Source organism: Topomyia yanbarensis, chromosome 3 (assembly GCF_030247195.1).
Source record: "Topomyia yanbarensis strain Yona2022 chromosome 3, ASM3024719v1, whole genome shotgun sequence".
In the NCBI taxonomy this organism is placed as follows: domain Eukaryota; kingdom Metazoa; phylum Arthropoda; class Insecta; order Diptera; family Culicidae; genus Topomyia; species Topomyia yanbarensis.
The window spans coordinates 5,357,012-5,378,607 of record NC_080672.1 but is presented as its reverse complement, the minus strand read 5'-3'; the positions used below and the strand labels follow the sequence as shown (position 1 = coordinate 5,378,607).

At 38.8% G+C, this 21,596-nt stretch overlaps 1 protein-coding gene across 1 annotated transcript in view; it reads left to right on the top strand.

Moving 5' to 3' along the window:
- LOC131692908 (heme transporter FLVCR2) overlaps positions 1-21,596 on the top strand; it is a 174,902-nt gene that overhangs the window by 76,168 nt on the left and 77,138 nt on the right. Inside the window, exon 4 of the mRNA XM_058980295.1 lies at positions 1,683-1,785. Coding sequence (XP_058836278.1) covers positions 1,683-1,785 — 103 coding nt within the window. The remainder of the gene's footprint in view (positions 1-1,682; positions 1,786-21,596) is intronic.

Sequence of the window (21,596 nt, the reverse complement as noted above, 5' to 3'; positions counted from 1 at the left end):
TTTCAAAGTTTATATGGAAGTTTGTTTAACATTGAAAATAAATTCTTAAAAAATCACATCATCAATCAATTAATCAGAACACTATATATTTTTAAAAGTATTCTGCTACTGAACACATACGTGGAACATTGTAAATTTTTGAAAATTCGCTGAGAAAAGTTATTAACTAAAGAAGCAGCATGACTTTAAAACAAGTAAATTTTATTATTAATCATTGCAACCCTGTTTGAATAGCTCCATCCTTATACAAGTATTTTCATAAACTTACAATGTTCCACGAATGTGTTCAGTGGAAGAATACCTTTAGAAATATATAGTGTTCTGATTTATTGATTGATGCGGTGATTTTTTAAAAATTTATTTTCAATGTTAACCGATTTTCCATACAAACTTCCATATAAACTTTGATATTTTTGGAGGGTCCGAAGACACAACCGATCGGTACCAAAATTTGCACAATTGCTAAGGACCATATAAGGAATCAGTAGAGCTTGGTGGAGCTAAAAGTCAAAAATTGAACCAGTCTAATGAGCACCCCACCCCGATATTAAATTTCAATTGATATTCATATTAAATGTTGTATGGGTAGTCAAATATCGAGATCGGTTCGATTATGAGTCACCACGGTAGTACTGCATTTTCGTTTTTATAATGTTTTATTTGTGTGATTCACTCATCCGATTCTCGTTGAAGTTGAATATAATTGTTCACCGGTATAGTCTTTCGCATAGTGATGTGTTAATTCGTTAAATTGTCGCGAGAAATCAATGATATTCTGTAGTGATTTTTGTTTCCAATTTGTGATATTGTTTACATCATTGCAAACCTTGTGTAATTCCCCGTAAAATTTTATGCACATTGTTCGCAGTTTGCTATCCACAGGCGAACGGCGGAGTGCTTACAGGTTGTAACAATTGCAGATGTGTTTTCACCGCACTTGCATTGCTGGTATTGCAGCGATCCGCACTAGACCCGTTGCCCAATTCTAACTGGCTATGCGACGATTGTGGTTACTGTTTCAATATTGGGTGCACCAATCCTATTTCACCACTTCCACCGGGGACACTAAAAAGTTATGTGAGGCTGCGGATAATCTGTACGCGGTCGTCCCAAGTCTTTCGAATCACATTGAGACACAGTAAGCCTCATTTTATACAATTTTTATGTCAATGACATTGATGAAAGTCTTGACAATTCTCGAAAGCGATGGTGCGGATTCTGTTATGGCATACAACCATAACCAACCAAGAAGAAAACTGAGACGAATCATAATGAATTGATTCCGAATTTTGCATAGTTCTTAGGGACTCAAAATGAGTTTAAGAATATTTGTTTTCAATGTCGTCAATCAAATCTCAACTGCCAATATGTTATCAGATAACCTCTAATCAATCGAATTCAATTGAAAAAATAACAGCAAACATTTAGCTCTTTTTCCAGAAGATTCTTTATTCAATAAATATAATCTTGTCAGTTTTACCTAATGCAATCTCGTTCATTTATTGCTTTCTCTGGTCCCTGCATACTTCATCGCACCCACTCTCCAACCACTGGACATTGCGGCGGCAATAAAATGGTGCAATTGTTTTTACCGCCAACACGCATACTTCAAACATCGCTGGGACACACCGCTCGCTGCATCTCGCTTTCCAACTGCGCCCTGGTTGAACATAAAAATACAGATACTACGACATTACCAGCACATGGGTCGACTGGACGTCGATGATTTTCATGATCCTCTACATTCCACTCATCTTTCCGGCCAGCTGGATACTGGATAAAATGGTAAGCTGTTATTGACGCGGTGATATGGTATTTAATCCGAGTATTAGCTATAAAATCATTGAATTAATTTAGTTTGAGTTTTGTTGTGATTGTTTATATGGGAATAATTGAAAGCCACTTTCAACGCGATTTCCATTTCCAGTAAAGGGGGAAACATAAGTGATTTTCAATTACCGCAATGCACAGTGGATCCAATACATATAAAAGTTGGGCAAAACTTCGAAAGTTGTTGAAACTGCTTGGGGATTTTGGGGCACTGAATTATATTTAGAAGAAATGGTTCCAAAAGATTTAAAATTACGAAAAAGTGCACTTTGAACATAAAATAAATAAAATAGCTTGTGTTCCACATTTGAAATATAGAAATTCGATGCTACGGCGCCTAATAACTCAATGAAAAAGCTTGTGTTTTCATGGTCGTAGAAATGATCTAACGTCTTTGGAAAAGTAGAGATTGTTTTCGCGTTTATCTTTACTGAACACTATTCAATTATAATTCCAACGACTTTTATATATTATATGGAGTTCTTTCAATCGTCAAAACACACAATTTTCAATCACGCATAATTGTTTCTATCTCGAGTACTTCCGAAGATATTGGACTTTTTTTTTAAAAACAATAGTTTTTTCAAATCATCTATATCATTCACAAATAACAGTCCATAACATAGAGTAAATAACTGTACATACTTAATGGTTATTGCATCAGCAAGAAAGTTAAAAACCTCCTTCTTCCCTGGACAGTATGGGATTACAGCTACTGTTTACTGTCGCTATGCCATCGCTTTGGCTGAACTTTTGTTTTGTATCTTCAACCAATCGTTTGGCCAGGCTAAGTTTCCCGATGTTTAGAAGTAATACTACTTATTCCCGGTATTTAATCTTACTGTTGGAGCTTTGTTGTTTGAAATTGGTGTTAATCAATAACTTCTCAGCCACACAGCAAGTTATATCTCACCAGACCAACATGGCTATATGCCGATCCGATCCGTTTTACCGAACTTGCTTGAATTTACGTCAACTTGCATCAGTTGTATGAGTAAGAAACCACAAGTGTACGATATATACACGAATTTGAAAGTAGCTTTGGACCGAATCGGCCATGAGGTTCTTCGCAAGAGGTTTTCCAAGTTCGGAGCGTCAGATAAGCTTACGTCGTAGCTACGCTCTTATCTTACACACTGAACGCTTTGGGCGAAACTGAATTCCTTTACCAATAGATCAGGTGTACCGCAGGGCAGCAATCTGGGTCCAGCTGTTCTTAGTCATCCAGGCAGTCAAGCACCATTGGGTCGCTTTGTGAAGTGGTGTCGAAAGAATCAGCTTACTGTAAACATTGTCAATTGCTCCGCTATGAACTTCCATAAGAAGAACGATGCGTTCAACTTCAATTACAGTATCGTTGGGGTTGCGCTACAGAGTGTCAATGAGAAATCAGTAATCTGGGTGTAACTCTTGACTACAAACTGTCTTTTAATTCTCATATGATTGGTTACATGTGAATTGAAGGGCAGTTTGTGATAATTGCGGAGGCAAATCGGCAGCTGGGATTCATTTAAATGATATCACGGGGTTTTATGGATCCGTGCTGTTTAAAATCTCTATACCTCGTATTGGTCAGACCAATCCTCGATCTCGTCTTGCCGGTTTAGATTCCGCATCATCTAACTTGGTGTTTAAAATCGAAAAAAGTACAGAAAAAGTTCACATGGTTGGCTCTTAGGAACTTGCCTTGGCGTGATTCGCAAAATTTACCACCATGTCGTTATTGAACCCAACATGCTACTACATACTTTGGTGAAAACGGAAACTATGATGCGTCCTAATTGCTATCCTGGATTCCGCGAACAACTGTCTGCAATGATTCGGACCTTACATTTGACCTTACGAAAATATAGTGCTTTTAGGCACATTTGAAGATTGCGCCTGGTAGGAGGAGACCAACTCAAATTTCACTCGATTTTTTCTTGAGGTTATTTCTGACCTCCTTAAGTAGGTTGTACTTAAACTAATACTGTTCAAAATATATGTAAAAGAAAGTGATTTATTTCAAAATAGCATATAGCAAATGAGCAAATAACATGGTGTGTCCCACATTAATACGGTCGCCCTGTTTTTTTGAGTATAACTTTTTTTCGTTCGAGCCAACTGGCCCAAATTTTCAGCGTTTGTTTTAAAACTTAATCAACGATGTTTCTCGAAATTTAGAAGTCCAGGTTTGTTTTGTTCGTTTGTTATGGCAGTTTAAATGAAAAATATTGTTCCTGTATTTATAAGTTCACTAAGAAATAATACAGTTTTTCTCAAAAAATGCATTATTAAAGTAAATAACCGGTAATGATCAACACGACACTTATTAGTCAATCGAACTCCTATCATTTTTGAGTACAAGTTTCATTCGCTTCGGCATTTAATCATTACTATTTTCTATATTTCGTGCTCTAAGCTTGTTTTAGAATGATTTGATTGCTCTCTTGAACTTTACAACGGACGAATACTGCTTCGCGTTGTCATATACATCACGAACCATCATATTCGAGTATGATTTTCAATCGGGAAAACGTCTGGAGAAAGCGATATTTGAATGACATCTGAATGAACAAACAAATTAATCCTTGAAAGTATATCGGGACAGTCGATATTGCACGACAACATATCAAAAATGAACATTCTTTGCAAGAAGGTATGATGTGACTCAAGCGTTGGTAAATTTGGCAGAATAACTATACATCTATTTTTATACGGTGGCAGGCGGATAGGGTCGTTCCATGGCAGTTTTCTTAAACCAAACCGTACAAAGCTTCTTGGAACACGCTCCAATCGATTGCCTTGCACGGCGCCCATACTTGTACAGCGTACTCCAAAATGCTCTGGACCAGTACGCACTATATGGATTTTAGAGCGTAGAAATCCTCGAAATTAGCAGTGTATCGTTTCAAAAAACCTCAATATTGCAAAAGTTGTCGCTGTGATGTGGTCGGCAAAGTGAAGTTTTCTGTCAAATAACACTTCCAGGTCACGGATAGATTCCACGCTTTCGATCACACACGCTTGAAGGGTATATTCGCAGCACCTTAGAGTTGTCGAGCGCCCAAAACTTACCTCACCGTACATTTATCGATGTTGATCTGCATTCCATTCAGCAAGCACCATTCTTCAATATTGACTATATCCGCTTGGAGCACAGCTGAGTAGAGTCCCGAAGCAATTGAGCGAAAAATTTTCAGATCATCAGCGTAGAGCAGTTTTCCAGACTTGATGTTGGTGCACAAATCGTTGATGAATAATATAAAAATAAGTGGCTCTAGGTGACTTCCTTGAGGAACACCGGTTGGCGTTTCAAATACACTTGAGCATGTGGTGCCAATTCTAACAAAAGCGGATTGTTCAGAAGGCTATGATTGTAGCCAACTGGTTACCCACGGAGGAAATCCTAGTCGCTGCAATTTCATAACCGCAATGTTGTGCGGCACCTTGTCGAATGCTTTAGCGAAATCAAAATATATTGCATCAACTTGCTGGCGCTTCTCGACGGATGGAACTCAAAAACTTATGTACTTCATCAAGTTCAAAGTGGTCGAACGTTTCTTTACAAAGCCGTGCTGACGTTCATCAATTTTGTGCGAAGATGCAGCGTACATCGCATTGTAAACAATCATTTCTAGAACTTTGGCCAAACAATTCAGAAGCCTGATCCCTCTATAGTTTTCAATATTATGAGTATTTCCTGCCTTATGAATAGGAACTATAGCAGCTTCTTTCCACATATGGAAAAACATTTTCCGTGATCGAGCGCTTGCAAATAATGCTTACTGGTACAGAAAGCGCCCGAGCACAATGTTCTATGAATTATGAACAAAGGGGGCAAGTAATCCAGACTTGGCCCTTTCGCCGGGTCAACGCTGGACAAAACTCTCAAAACGTCGGTATCGTTTACATTGGAGCGGGGGAAGCTGATATTATAGGTTGGCAATGTTTCAAGGTAGTCTTGCGATGGGTAGACAGGACAGCTGGTAAATACATCTCGGAAGTGATCTGCAAAAAGATCCACCGACTTGGCTGCGGACTGTGTAGATTTGTCTCGAAGATAAACATTTTCTGGAATACCCCCGGAGCGTCTTCTACTATTTATAAGCTTCCAAAATGTCGAGAGATTATTCCGCAGGTTGCATTGGACTTGGTTGAGATACTCACCGAATGCACTGTTTCATATTGCAGCTCAATTTGTCGAAGAATAGCTTTGTTGTCGTCAGTCGTGTGACGAAAGAATCGCTTACGTTGCTTCCGGAGTGCGTTGCGCAGCCTGCCAAGCTCAGCGTTCCACCAAGGATTCTTAAAATCTGCTTTTTAGTGGTATGTTTTTTTGGAACATTGCAGTGAAGAATTCCATATATGGCATCGTAGAACGCCGAAACTGCTTGATCCAAAACGTTTCCATCCAGCATATCACACCAATTTACAATACACCAATGGAAGGTCTGAGTTTTTGTTCTCATTCAACGGACGTTCTGGTAGTAGACGGACAGGAAATATTTAGAGGTCAAATGTGATTAATTGCTTAATCGTTGAATTTGAATTCCTTATTTAGATTTTATAATTATATGGAATTTTTCAACGGTAATGTCAGATTATACCTAGGCGAACAATAACTTGGACGTTCGTCGAACTCCGTGAACTGGGCGACTACACTGAGGAATCAGCTGAAAATTTTCCTCTGGATTTTGACCTGTGACCTCAGAATTCTTAGAGGGATTATAGCAGAATCCTGAAAAGGATTTCGGCAAACTTTTGAAAAGGTTCCGTCTGAATATGGATAATGTCAAAAATTGAAAAAGATTCTATCTGAACGATTCAAGATCAGTATAATGTGCTAAAAGCTGAGAAAGATTTCATCAGTATCCTCAGTATGCTAACATCTGAATACTGTATGAATACCGTCAGTCCTAATAATGGGTTTGTCGGAACCCTGATATGGATTTCATCGGAATATCGTGGATAGAATTCAGTCAAAATCCCGATCAGAATGACGATGGATATTTTAGGGAGGATTTCATCAGAATCCTGAGCAATATTCCGTCTGAATTTTGCAACATATCATCATACTTTAGCAGTGTGTCGTCAGAATCTTTTGCTGGATTATATTAAATTCTGTACAAAGGATTATCTCGTAATTACTCCTTCAAACGCCTGAAGAATCCATCAAAATCATTTCATAATTGTTCAAAGGATTTCATCAGAATTCTGAGCAGTTTTCAGTCAAAACCCAAAACAAGATCACATCAAAAAATGACAACATCCGAGTACTGAGGATAACTTCGTAGGAATCCTGATATTATCAGACTTCATTAGAACCCTGTACAGAATCCTACAGGAACCCTAATCAGGTTAATCTCAAACTCATGAGAAGGATTCCAGCAGAATTTCGAGCAAAATTTCGTTTGAATTCTGGAAAGGATCTTAAAGTAAAGAGTAACACTCCGTCAGAGTCCTAAGTAGAATTTCATCACAATGCATTACCGGATTCCATCAAATTCCTTTGCTACATTCAATTTTAATTCTTTGTTGGATTTCATCGGAATCCTGAGCAAGGTATCAGGGTTTAATTATTCCCAGCATTCCTTTAAAGTCCTTAGAAGTCTCCTGTGTAATATTTAGTTAGCATCCTGAACCGGAGCTTGTCAAAATTTTATTTATTTCCTTATTTTCGGTATACACCGTACAGACGCATTTTAAAACTATATATTTCTTATTAATATCTTATATCTATGCTTGGAGATGTTAAAATCATACACTGAAGAAGCTTCGTTAAATCTGCGGCAACATCTTTCCAGTGGATTATTTTGTCCATATGAAGTACGGTGTCTAGGGATCCACAACAGAGTGGGGTTACGGAGAACACGAGGAGGCGCATACAAATTAACGCCCGAGAGAAGATCGGGACTGTCGATATTACCTGACAGCAAGTCGAAAACAAAAACTCTTTGCAGGAAGATACGGCGAGTCGCCAGAGTCTGCAGACCGAGTAGCATACATCTATCGGCATAAGGAGGCAACACAACTGGATCATTCCGTGGAAGTTTCCTTAGGGCGAATCGCACAAAACATCTTTGTATACACTCTAGTCGGTCAATTTGATACATACTCCAGAACACTTCTGATCAGGGCACAGTAGAGTGCTTTTAGTGCGTAGAAATCATCGAAGTCCGCCGTATTCCGCTTTAAGAAGCCCAGCATTCCGAAAGCCTTAGCAGTTGTCGCGGTGATATGGTCGGAAAAGCTCAACTTCCTATCGAAGAGCACTCCCAAGTCACGGATCGAGTCGACGCTTTCAATTGTTCTACCTTTTAGGCTGTATTCATAACGTCCTGGAGTAAGCAAGCGTCCGAAACTGATTACTTTGCATTTATTAACGTTGACTTCCATTCCGTTAAGCGTGCACCATTCTTGAATAGTACAGATATCTTCTTGAAGCACTACGGCGTCAAGTGCAGAAGCGATAGTTCGGAAGATTTTGAGATCGTCCGCGTACAGCAATTTCCCAGACTTGATCCGACTACAGATATCGTTAATAAACAGGACAAAAATAAGCGGGCCCAGATGACTGCCTTGCGGGACACCTGTGGGTGTTCTGAATGTGCTTGAACGCGTGTTTTTTATACTCACGAATGCCGAGCGATCGGAAAGATACGACTGCAACCAGTTAGTCAACCAGGTGGGAAATCCCAAACGCTTTAATTTCAAGATTGCGATGTTGTGCGGTACTTTGTCGAAAGCTTTTGAGAAATCGACGTAAATTGCGTCCACCTGATGACGCTTCTCGACGGCGGGAAACGACTTAGAAGTGTAGGCTATCAGGTTAGAAGTTGTTGATCGTTTTGTGACAAACCCGTGTTGATACTCCGAGATAATGTAGGATGCAGCTGCATACGTGACGTTGTAGACCAGCTTTTCGAGAACTTTGGAGAGACAGTTTAATAATGAGATACCTCTGTAATTTTCGACGTTGTGATTATTTCCAGCCTTGTGAATGGGAACGATAGCAGCTTCTTTCCAGGCGATAGGAAAAATGCCTTCAGCAAGAGAGCGATTGAAAATGATACACAACGGAAGAGACAGCACGTGGGCGCAGCTTTTTATAAATTGGGGCGAGAGATGATCGGGGCCAGGCCCTTTCGACCAATCAACAGCAATCAGAGCCTTCAAGACGTCAGCTCGGCTTACAGTGGGATGGGGGAGATTTATGTTGTACGATGGTAATGTTTCCAAATACTCTTCCGAAGGGACGGTATAGTCGCTTCTAAACACTCCGCGAAAGAAATCAGCAAACAAATTTACGGTATCAGCTGGAGATTGCGCGCTTGCGTTTCCAAGGAAAACGTCAGTGGGAGTACTACCAGATCGTTTTCTGCTGCTAACGAATTTCCAAAATGTTGCGGGGTTATCGCGAAGGCTATTTTGCACATGATTCAAATACTCACGAAAAGCGGAATTCCGGGCCGTTTCGTATTGCAGCTCTATCCGTCGAAGAGTAACTTTGTTTTCGTCTGACTTATGGCGGAAATACCGCTTGCGTTGTTTTCGCAGTGCATTACGCAAACGGCGAATCTCAGCGTTCCACCATGGAAATTTGAAATCCACCCTCCAGTTGACTCGTTTCAGTGGAACCTTTAGGCGGAGTATGTCATATACTTTAACATAAAACAGCGCGACTGCTTCGTCAAGCTCATTACAACACATTAAGTCGGTCCAGTCGACAGTGGCAATCAGTGCGGAAATTTCGTCAAAGTTGCAACGGTTAAAGTCAAAATCAAGCTCGTCAATCGAATGAAATGAATCATCTCCAGTGTTGGTACGTACATCTAGCCACAGGACAAACGGTTTGTGGTGAGGATCGACTTTGAGAATAGCAGTCGGAGGTTCAAGCAGCTCTACGATATCCGTGTTGTTTACGAATGCAAGATCGAGGATCCTCCCGTTCACATTCGTCAATGAGCAGATCTGGTACAGACCGCCTGCAACCATAGCATTGTCAAGAATTGTTTGAACGGCATTAGCGTGCGCGTGATACAAATCCGGATCACTATTTGGCCTGAGATAAACACAGCTAATATATACAGATGGATTCGGGAGCGCGATACGCACGGCGATTTGCTCAAGGCGTTCAATTCCAGATAAGCTTAGCTGCGAGCCTACGAGGTTGTTCTTTACCGCTATTAGGACGCCACCGCCTCGACGCAGATGACTGGTTGTTGAGTTGCGGTCGCAGCGATATATTACGTAGTTTGACGAGAGCTCAGCGTTTAATATGTCTTCGCGCAGCCAGGTTTCCGTAAGGACAATGACGTCGTAGTCACTAGAAGAGAGCGCTAGATGGAATTCTTGTGTTTTCGTTCTCATTCCTCGCACGTTCTGGTAGTAAACGGAAATAAACTGTTCGGAATGTGCGGGAACAGGCAATACAGGATGTGAAACAGGCGATGTAACTAGTTGGGAGGAGGGCGAAGAGCAGTGGAAGTAGTCATTGTTGCTGAGTCGGGCGCATTCGGTTTCCAAAAAACCTTTCTGGAATCCGACTTCTCTTCAAACTCACGATAAGCAATGCCAACTGGCCATGTAGATGCCGTCATAGCCTTTTCTTTGAGATCCGTGGGCATGCCAACTTTGTAGGAGACAAAATTCAGCGTTCTAGGATCTCTGCCACGAGGGACCAACTTGACGACAGTGATGTTCGAATTTCCGAGTTTATCCGCAGCTAGCTTGGTGACGCTTTCATCAGGGACATCGGGCGAAATTCCTGTCAGGTACAACCAAATCTTTTTATCTTCACGATTCACAGCGATAGATGGTGTCAATGAGTCGGCGGCATCAGTACCACGTAGCAGCTTAGAAGGATTGGAGCCTGTATCATCGTTGTCTCTCTTTCTTTTAGCAGAATTAAAGGAAAATTGTCGCGGTCCAGGAATCGGCGTTTTTGGTACAGCGTCTATCAACGTTTTGAAGTTGGTCCGAATTTCTACCTTTAATTCCTCCAGTATGTCGTTGCGAATGGAATTTTTAAGCTCCTCGATCACCATTTGGTTTGCGGACTCAACGGACACTAATGCGTTACGAAAACGTGTTTTGTCCATGATATTTTTGCAGGTGTTATACATCCAAAATAAGTTAGACTTGTTAATAACAGCGGCAAATAATTCGTCGTTTAGTCCGCAACATTTTGCGCAAAATGACGAAGAGCAAAAACCGCCACATTTTACAGCATTACGACCATCGGAAAATTTATCAGTACAACTTTCACAAAATCCAGGCATTTTACGATATGCGGTAGTGTAAGGGTTACTAGTTGAAATGCTCAGTAACAGATGGCGCCACTTACACTCTACAAGATGATGACAGGTATTCAATAGATTCAATAGTTCGACCGTACACACTACCAAAATCACTTGGTATATTCGATTTCCATTCCGATAAGAGCTAAGTACTTTGGCCGGTGGCATACTGCCCTGGCCCAAGGTTTATTTAATTCATTTTAATTCGATGCTGATGTGTAGTGAACCGATAGGCAAAGGATTTAGCTGTAGCACGCTATCACTTGAACCACGATGTCTGCACCGAACACAACAGGCATGGCCGACACCGCCACAGCTCACTGGGTGGCCAAAACGCATGGTCAATTTTCAATTAATCCGGACCTCGGTACGGTGCGTTCGGACTTTCCGTTTCCCTTAGACCGACAGACGATTTATTTTGCAGAACTCGAATCGGGAAATCCGCAAAATCAATTATGGAACACAAAGGAGCTGGGATGTCAAGAAAATAGATTGGAAGTCCCAAACACCTTTATTCATATTGCAGCTGAGCTATAAATATATTGCTTGCTTATATGTGAAAGTTTCTCGAAATGAAATTGATTTCATTGAATAATATACTGCTTTTTTTAAATTATATTAAAACTAGAATTCTAAATCGTGCGTCAATCCATTGTCGTGAGCACAATTTCTCTAATATATTCAGGAAACGCGCGGAGATATCAACGTGTCATATTTGATCGCAATCTATTTTAATTGACGTGCTTTGTTCGCACAAACGACTTCCGCCGAACGTGATGGCTAGTGCATCAGCATTGACAGAGTAAATAGTATTAACTCGCGCTTTCCGTCGTATTGATGCACTCCAACAACTATTGAATTTATTCGCCGAATGGTAGAAGCTTATCCGCAATTTCAGGAATCCATGCTTCGAGAGATTTACGATCCAGTAATCAAATTGAAAGTGCCACTCGGAATTCATTTTCGATGGAGAGCGATTTTTTTCTGCGTGCAAACTTCGTCCAGCGAAATTCCTACATCAAAGCCATTCGAAATAGAAAAAGGCAAAAAAAATCTATTCAAATTTGGACATGTGGAAATAAATTTAAATCAGCGGCTCACTTCAACCGAAATCTGTACCAAGGCCGCGCTATTGGTGAATGGGTGAGAATTCTGCGTGGTTCGTTATCGAGAAGCATTTCCTGAAAATGAGATTTTGCTCTATTACCAGCACAGTCTGTCAGCCCCAAATAGTGGTAGCATCATATCCTATAGGATGAATGTAGGTATATAGCAGGTTGAGTAAGAGGTAAACTGCTCCCAGCGGAGATATGAAGGAGACCATCATTGCATTGAGCCAACTTTGGCCTGATAGTGGATCTATTCGGCCGTCACGTTCGCTACCGGCCTCTTTATCTCGTTAAAATAAACGAGGTAACATATTTCCTCTGACGATGATTTGCTGGCAGATGTGCTCTATTCCCAGCCGCCGGTGTAACTTCGTTTAAGTATGTCTACTGATTGGGTATTCAGCGTTGAGGGAATGGTTGTTTCGAAAACGCTGATTCGTAATAATCTTTCGAGCCTTGGGCAGTTCGACTAAATTATAACACTTTGTACATATCTAGCTTAGTCAATATACATACAAAGTTAGTACTTGAAGGTTTCAAGGGAATGATAGACCCTTCCTAATAAGTTCGTGAGCAATACTTTTTCTGGTACATATGGTCGGTGTTAGGTCAGACCGAACTAAGTGACAGTGTATTGATTTCGAGAAAAACGCGTTTAAAGTTTGAATCGCAGCATCCTTTACATTATAATTGGAAAATAATTTTTACCATAATTCTTGTTTATTGTTACATATTTCAAATCTGGCAAAAATCGAATGTAGCTGACGATATTCTTTATCCTGATATCATTATCTCATTTTTTGCTGTTTTGCGACTTAGTCCGGTCTGATTTAACACCGACCAATTTTCGTAAGACACAGATTGTTAATGTTTTTTTTTTTCGATCCAAAAAGTTACTATTTTGAATATTTTTAAAAAAAATCTTTATAATGAAATGAAATAAAAAACCTGTTTTAATCCACCTAGCGGTGCAATTGTGCCTTTCTCAATCATGAACACGAGAATTTTTTACTTGCTTATATTTATTAAAAGCTTTCAAATGTATACATTACAATTTTATTATACATGACTTGACAACTACATACAAGAAAAGAAATCATTATTTGAGTTCTAAAATTTTGCAAAAGAAAAATCAGCCACGGTAATATTGAATTGAAAAAAGGAGCGAAATCGGTTAAGTCCCAAAAAGTCGATTTTTATAAAAAAAAAATTTCGAGATGACATAAAATCTCGACGTTTCATGCATTTAAAAGATGTTTGGCATCAAAAATACGGATTCGATTTCTGAAATTTCATGGGGTCCCCCCTTTGAAAAAAAATTTTTGAGTTCCGGCTTATATGGGAATTTCATATGTGACCGGACGATTTAGTCTATATTTCCGGACCCATATATCCGTACGAAATTTTATAGACATCTGTGGGGATATTATAGCTATCATTTGGGACTACGTTTGTGAAAATCGGCCCAACCATTTCCGGGAAACTGATGTGAGTTCGAAAATTTTGAAAGATGGCCGCTTTTCCCGGGCACTTCCGCAACCGTCTATGGTGGTCAATGTAGTCAACGAAAGTTTGGTTGGCCGTCGGTGACCTAGAACAGCAAATTTAAGTTGTTTGAGAGACATTTTAGCAAATTTTTTACCTTTTTTGCTTTCATCGGAGTATCGGTTTGAATCACAATTTGCTATGTGATCGCACGCCACAACCTGTAACTCCGGAACCGGAAGTCGAATCGGGATGAAATTAAATAACCATTTACGGGGACGCAATAACTTTCGTACGTGTTCGTACTCATCACCCTGTAATTCCGGAACCGGAAGTCGGATCCATTAGAAATTCAATAGCAGCCTATAGGAACGTTGCACCTTTCATTTAAGACTAAGTTTGTCAAAATCGGTTCAGCCATCTCTGAGGAAAATGAGTGACATTTTTGGTCACATACACACACAGACGCACATACACACACAGACATTTGCCGAACTCGACGAATCGAATCGAATGGTATATGTCACTCGGCCCTCCGGGCCTCCGTTAAAAAGTCGGTTTTCAGAGCAATTGCAATACCTTTCTATTGAGAAAGGCAAAACGCTGCTTTAATCCACCTAGTGGTGCCATTGTGCCTTTCTCATTTGTCCAAACTACGTTTCCATAGCTGGTTATGTTCAGTACAATGGTGGAAAGGCATATTACATATCCAGTACGATGTGCACATAGTACATACAATGGATCGATTGCCACGATTTTGAGATACTATGTGTCGACACTGAAACATCGCTTGAAACCAGCGGCGGATCAAGGAGGAAGATCTGTTAAAAAATTTTAAACTAGTTATAATTTTAAAGTAGCAACCCCTTACTGCATACTCCTACCTAAGCCTATACAAGCCAAAAAAAGTTTGATTTTGAAATTTTCCCTTACTCCCCCTTTTGAGAGTTTTTCATGTCAGTTTATATGGGAGTTTGCTGTGTGGTCACACTATTCAACCCGTAATTCCGGAACCAGAGGTCCAATCAACAAAAAAAAATCAATAGCAGCCGATGGAATGGTTCATTTGAGACTAAGTTTATGCAAATCGGTCCTGCCATCTCAGAGAAACAGAGGTGACATTTTTTCCACATACACACATACATACACACACTCACACAGACATTTTCCGATCTCGACGAACTGAGTCGAATGGCATATGACATTCGACCCTCAGAGCTGGGATTAGGTTCACGATTTTTAGAGCGATTTCATAACCTTTTTACATGAGAAAGGCAAAAAGTATTCTGAGTCTCTTTTCTAGTCGAAAAAAACGTATATACTACTTTTACTAGTTAACAACATGCCGCCGATAAAAAATGGCCTGCCATTTGTAACTGAGTTATTCTTTGGCGAAACACGGATAACGAACAACGGATCGAAGTCGAAAACAACTTGCGTTGCCGCGACTCCGCATGGACCAACATGGCTCTTACAGCTTTTGTCGTATTACCAAATGACAATGAATGGAAGTATGGCAAGCAAGCGTGGTAAACATTTAGTCAGCCTATAACTTCGAAATAAAAGCGACGACATACACATATTTATACATCGATCGAATGCAAATTTTTTTAAAAAATTTAAAAAAAAATTATTATTATTATCCTCTTTTCTGGGATTCTCACCCATTCTGGAGAGACGGAGAATTTTGCGACTCAGCTTATCCAGGAAAAATCCTTTTTGCGTGAGCGGGTGAGAATTACAATGCCTGAGTGCCACAACCTGTGTAAGTACCTTGTACGCACATGAAGTTCGACTGTGCAAGCGAACATGTTCACGTGTTTTTGTACGTATTAATATGTTAAGTTTGTACAGAAAATGTGCATTTGAAACGGAATACAGAACAAGGGAGCGCATGCATGGCATTCGATGTTCTGTTGGGAAGAGAATCACCTGGTTTCGCTGCTTGCACTGGTGTCGAATATAACGTGCAGACATCGGTGATAGGTACAAGTGTAGTACTGCGTGCTTCTCAGCAAGATCTGACATGGCAGAAGCGTTTTCGCTGCTCTTGGTTGCATTATTGTACAAAAGCAGCATGCACTGCAGTGCTGTTTTTGCACAAGCCTGGCTGCTTTTGCTATCGCTTCCGTTCCGTCGTTCAACAGGCGAATGAGCTTGCCCGAGTAATGCTATTCCTTAAATAGTCGATGATGACGTCATTCATAGTAGTATTTTGAGCCTAAATCTGTCCCTTTCTAAGAAAAAAACCTGAAACATCTGGCACTTTCGAAAATAACTCTGGAGAAATCTGAGATGCGATGGCTTGCAATCCCATGCTTACAATTTTCATTTTATTGTTGGTGAGTTCATTAGTTTATCGAGGTGGTCGAGAGACGGTAATCTCGTCTCTAACATTATAATAGTTATCACTTACAAATGTTTAAATCCCTTTATTCTATTTACGGAAAAACCTACGATTTGTTTATATGACACTGAAATTATACAGAAAAATGAAACAACCCAAATAAGGTTCATTTACCTTAAATTGAAGAAGTTTCGAGTATTTCAATTCACTGGCACTCATTAAGGTTGTCGGAAAACGAGAGATATTTTTTAGTTTTTCAGTGCCTATTTACTATTGAATTAAGTTTAATTTTTATATTCGGGTTTGAAGATTTCTTCATTGGTACCCTAAAGTTGATTTCGTTACTTAGAGTACCTGGCGTCAAATTATATAAGTGATCGATTGATTTTCTAATCGTCCACGTACACAGAGATTCCAATCCTAACGCTATCGATTTCGGCGGAGTGTGTCCTATTACCCAAAACTAGCCTTCTCTATCGGCCTTACTTTTAAATGACATTGATACAACGTTCCTGATATGATGGAATTGGATGACGAAAATTTTGGTAAGATCCATTTGCACATACCAACGAAGATGCGTACAACAAGGAAGACAAACACAATCGTTGCTCTTCTAATACCAAAAATCTAAATACAACAACTAAAACAAACAAGGCAACAGCAGCGATAAAAGCATAGACGAATGCCATATATATATTAAAGAAAGCGGCGTGATTGAGCGATGCCGAAATTGCTTCATCTCAGAGAAATGAAATTTGAACGTGCTCTTATAACGTAGCATACACAAAATCGAACAAGCTGAAAAAACTCAGAGTAGTTACTCAAATTTGAATTGTTTTGATTCGAAAAACTAATCGAACAACTGCATAACCTATTCTGAAAATATAATACGTGTAGTCATACTAAACCAGGAAACATGTTGCCGAATTTAGGTTTTTCAGTGTCCGCAGTTCTCTTGCTGAAAGTCTTCCTACAATATAACAGCTTTTACTTAACTTTCATTCATTCATTCACTGTAAACAGAAAAGAGTTGGAATCTGATGAGTCGAGCAAAAATCAAACAATATTAGATATTGGTAAAAATCTGAGGCTGAAAAAAAATCTACAAGATATATGTTCCCATGAAAGTCTCGTTTCAAATACCATATCGACGAGCTTTGAAAATTCGAAAAAAGATTCTCAATGCGTTGAATTGAAATATTCCATTTCGTTGCTGTGGAGTGAATCGTAGAATTCAGAATATCTGCGAAAATCTGGAAAAACTAAAAAATCTGACAAAACCTGACAAATGACAGGATGTGTGTTCATTGAGAAAAATCTGGATGATTCCAGATAAATCTAGAACGTCGGCAGCACAGAGTGTGATGGGTGCCCAAATATGTCATCACAGACGTGGGAAGCATGAGCTTCTGTATGGAAATGCATGGTAATTTAAATATGTTATACGTTATTCACATTTTTTATGTCGTCATTCAAAAATCTATAGATTTATAAAGTATGGTTTTTAGTGTTTCGGATTCTCCTCGTCAGTAACTAACACTAACTTAATGCTAGTTAGATAAGTCCACACCAGCACCTAATTGGCGCTAGTCACTCAGTATAAGCCAGTGAGTTTACGCAAGACGTGTGACTTTTTGACGCTACAATTTAGAGCTGGTTTGAACTTATCGAACTAGCATTAAGTTGCAGTTAGTTACAGACGAGGACAATCCAAAACACTAAAAAATCATTTTTTATGTTTGGTCTTGTGACTTTATGTACAAAAATTTGGTCCTGTCCACAATTGTTCCCATTTGGGAATTTTGTATTAGTATTAGTATTAGTAATCATAAGGGGAAAAGTTCGAAAATTTATCATAAAATGATTGACTTATAAGTGTTCAAAACCTAAAACTTTTTTCAATGCAAATATTTTTTGTTGAATTTGCAAAGTGCACCCCTATATCGAAAACTAAGACGAAATTCTACGTCAAAAAGTAAGTTTTCCCGAACGATTTCCCATACAAATTTGAAAAGCGATGCGCTACGCCGGGTATAAATAATCGATCCCAAACTTTGCACAGTTGTTTGTGACCTCAAATGGACATCGAATCAATCAACAGTACCTTTTGGGATTCTTTTTTACTGTGTTTTGAAATTTTTTTGAAAGTGATACCAGGTTAAGAATGTCCAATCATCTTACTTGATTGTTGTATTCATTCATACAACCATCTCTACTGGTGTCTTGGAGATCAAGGTTTTGCTTTTTTGGTGTGGATGTGGGTTAATCTTCGTAGTTACACAGTATTTATAGTCTAAGTATAAGAAGTGACATATCTACGAATCACGAAGAAAGAAAAAGTTGGGTGGTGCGTGTAGGTTATACTGCCCAAAAAAATAATAATTTTTGGAAAACTCAATCAGCCCACCCCTGAGTCGATTTCTAGTTCCAACCAGGAGTACTTGCTCCAAATTTGAAGCAAATCGGACAAGTCTAGCTACCGGACCAACGCACCTAAAGTTTGTATGGGATTTTTCGACAATTTACATGGAGAAAACCCACTAGCTCGCAATTTCACCGTTGGGTGACACTGTATGCATCGTATTATCACTGTAAGTGAAAATAAGAAAGATAATTTAATTGTTTATAACTTTGTCGTAGACTGCTAGTCAATCCGGCTTTGTTAAAAGAAGTTTTTTAACTTTTAACGAAGTGATGCCTGAGTCAGTTTTTCATGGGGCCTAGCAGCGCATGGTTTAGAGATGGCTGAACCAATTTTCAGAAAGTTAGTTTCATATGAAAGGTATAACGGTCTCATAAGCTGCTATTGAGTTTTTAGTTGATCCGACTTCCTGTTCCGGAGTTACGGGTTGAAGAATGCGGTCACACAGTAAATTCGCATACTGGTTCAACCGTAATGTCCAAATTATGTAATACGTATTAAAATGGGTGCAACATTACATGGATTTTCGGGTCTAGATCACTAATGATCAATCGAAGTAGCTTTGACCACATTGGCCACCTATGACGGATCATGATGCCCCGGGGAACTCGCCAAGCTCCTAAACTAATATCACAACTATTCCCCAGCGAATTTTTTACCGATTTTTACAAACTTGATTTCAAATGAAAGAAACAGTAATCCTAATGACTGCTATTGAAATTCATGCGGTTCTGATTTTTTGTTCCGGAGTTACAGGGTTGTTAGTAAAGTCACATTGGAATTTCTCATATAAACCGTTACAATCGTAATTCTTCATAGACTAAAAACCTATTGAAATGGTCACCAAATTACTTCGATTCGCAGGTCTAGATCACTGATTGCCAATCAAACATTTTTTAAATATTTTGTCCACTATCGACAAATGCGGATGTTCCGGATACCGGGCATATTCCACAATTAAAGTCAGATCGGTTGTTCGGTAATGACTGAACCGATTTTCTCAAATCAAGTCTCAAATGGAAGGTATGATATACAGTTCAGTGCTGCATCTGCTCTGTGTGTGTATATTTGTATGTGTCTATGTGTGTGTATATCAAATAATGTTACTCAATTTTCTCAGAGATGGCGATTTGCACAAACTTAGTTTCAAATGAATGGTATAATGTTTCCAAAAGACGCTGTTGAATTTTTAGTTGATCTGTCTTGCGGTTCCGAAGTCACGGGTTGAAAAGAGTGGCCGCACACCAAATGATGTCCGAATGATGTAATGCATATTCAAATGAGTTCAACATTACTTGGATTTGCGGGTCTAGGTCACTAATGACCAATCGAAGTAGCTTTGACCACAGTGGCCACCTATGATGGTTCTTGATGCTTCTGGAGTTCCTGAGTTAACGTCACACCTATTTCCCAGCTAACTCATACCCGAATTTTACAAAACTTTATTTCAAATGAAAGATATAATACTCCCATTGACTGCTAATGAATTTCATTCAGTTTTGCAATTTGAAGTCTTTGTCTTGTTCGTTATTTATTCTGGATTAACAGGACCGTAGCGTAGTCTTCTCGCGCCTTTACTAGAGTCTCAGTTATGCGCCTTTTTGCTGTCTGCTTTGGCTTTCTTTTTCAGTTCGACTTTCGAAAACAAATTTTGTGTGGCCCTGTGAATGATACTTCTATCCTGACTTATTTTATGACTTTACCTTACTTAATTTTTAAAGCAGACCAAGATTTTAGCGCCCCCTAAGGTTGGCGTCCGTGGCGAAGGCCAACCTGGCCAACCGCACGCTACGGCTCTGGTCATAAGTTGTCGATAGTGAAACTAAATTAAATCCTGAACATATTTTTGTATTTTTTTTGTTGTTAACTAATGCATTCTGCAATTATTTTGAACTAAAAGATTTTTTAAAGCTGTTCACTTTTTTAATGCAAAGAATCGTGTTAAAAAGATCATGTAAAAATTTGAGAGTGGATCTCAAAAAAAACTTTGCCAGATATTTCACTTATAACATTAAAACAAAGTAATTTTACACCCTCTGAACATCTTGATCAAGCATAAGTCTTCGTTAAAAAAATCAAATTTGTATCCTGTATTCCTAGTTTCAAGATAGCTGTAATTTTTACTCTTTGTTAAAACTATTGTCCTCCATCTTGTAAATAGAATTGTATCCCTAGTTTTAAGACATCTGTGAAATTTATCATAAATATTTGTTCCCTCTTTTTTGTACCAAACTATATTGTTAGTTTTAAGATAGGGTAAGGTGGGGCAAATCCGACCTAGTAAATGGTTTTGGCTGTAAAATGCCCAGTTTACAACGGATCAAGTCGTTTTGTATACCAAATTAAAGGTTACACTCCTGGGTAACTTTCTGTATATAGCATTTTATTTGGATCTCCGGAATATCTTGAGATACAAGCGTTTTACAAAAATGTTCATTTTTGCTGTTTTCAAAAATGGTGGGGTAAACCCGACCCCCTTTGTTTTTGGTTGATTTAGTGCAGATATTACTCGAATTTTATGGTTTTTCAATGATAAATCAATGAATGTTGTGTTATTGACTTGTAACATGAAGAAAATGGAGTTCAATATCAATCTTGGAATGCTAAAATCACGAGCAGTAGCACGTAATGATATTCCCATTTGCATCGGAGCAATTGCTCGACGAATACTATAATCATCACGTTTTTTTGTCTTTCGTTTGTAATTATGAACCATTTTTCATAAAAATAATATAAAATAACAATAAAAATATATTTCAATTTGATAAATAAACATTTTCCTAGCAGAAAAGCGGTCGGATTTTCCCCACTATTTAGAGGTCGGATTTGCCCCACCGCGTCATTTTTCATTACGATGCAATTAAAAAATATAGGAAAAAGGTTGAACTGAATTCATCTATGCACTTTGTAGGACTTAAATCAATGAATTTAAATCCACTTACATTTATTATGCAATCACTTTAACAATCAGAAATATTCTGTAGTCAATAATGCACAAAAGACAAATCAAAAGTTGTAAAAACACACTTTTTGTCGTATGAGCATCTCAATGTAGACTAATAAAATGCTGTCATATCACCATTATGATTATTTTCGATGCTCTACACGACAACATTGATATT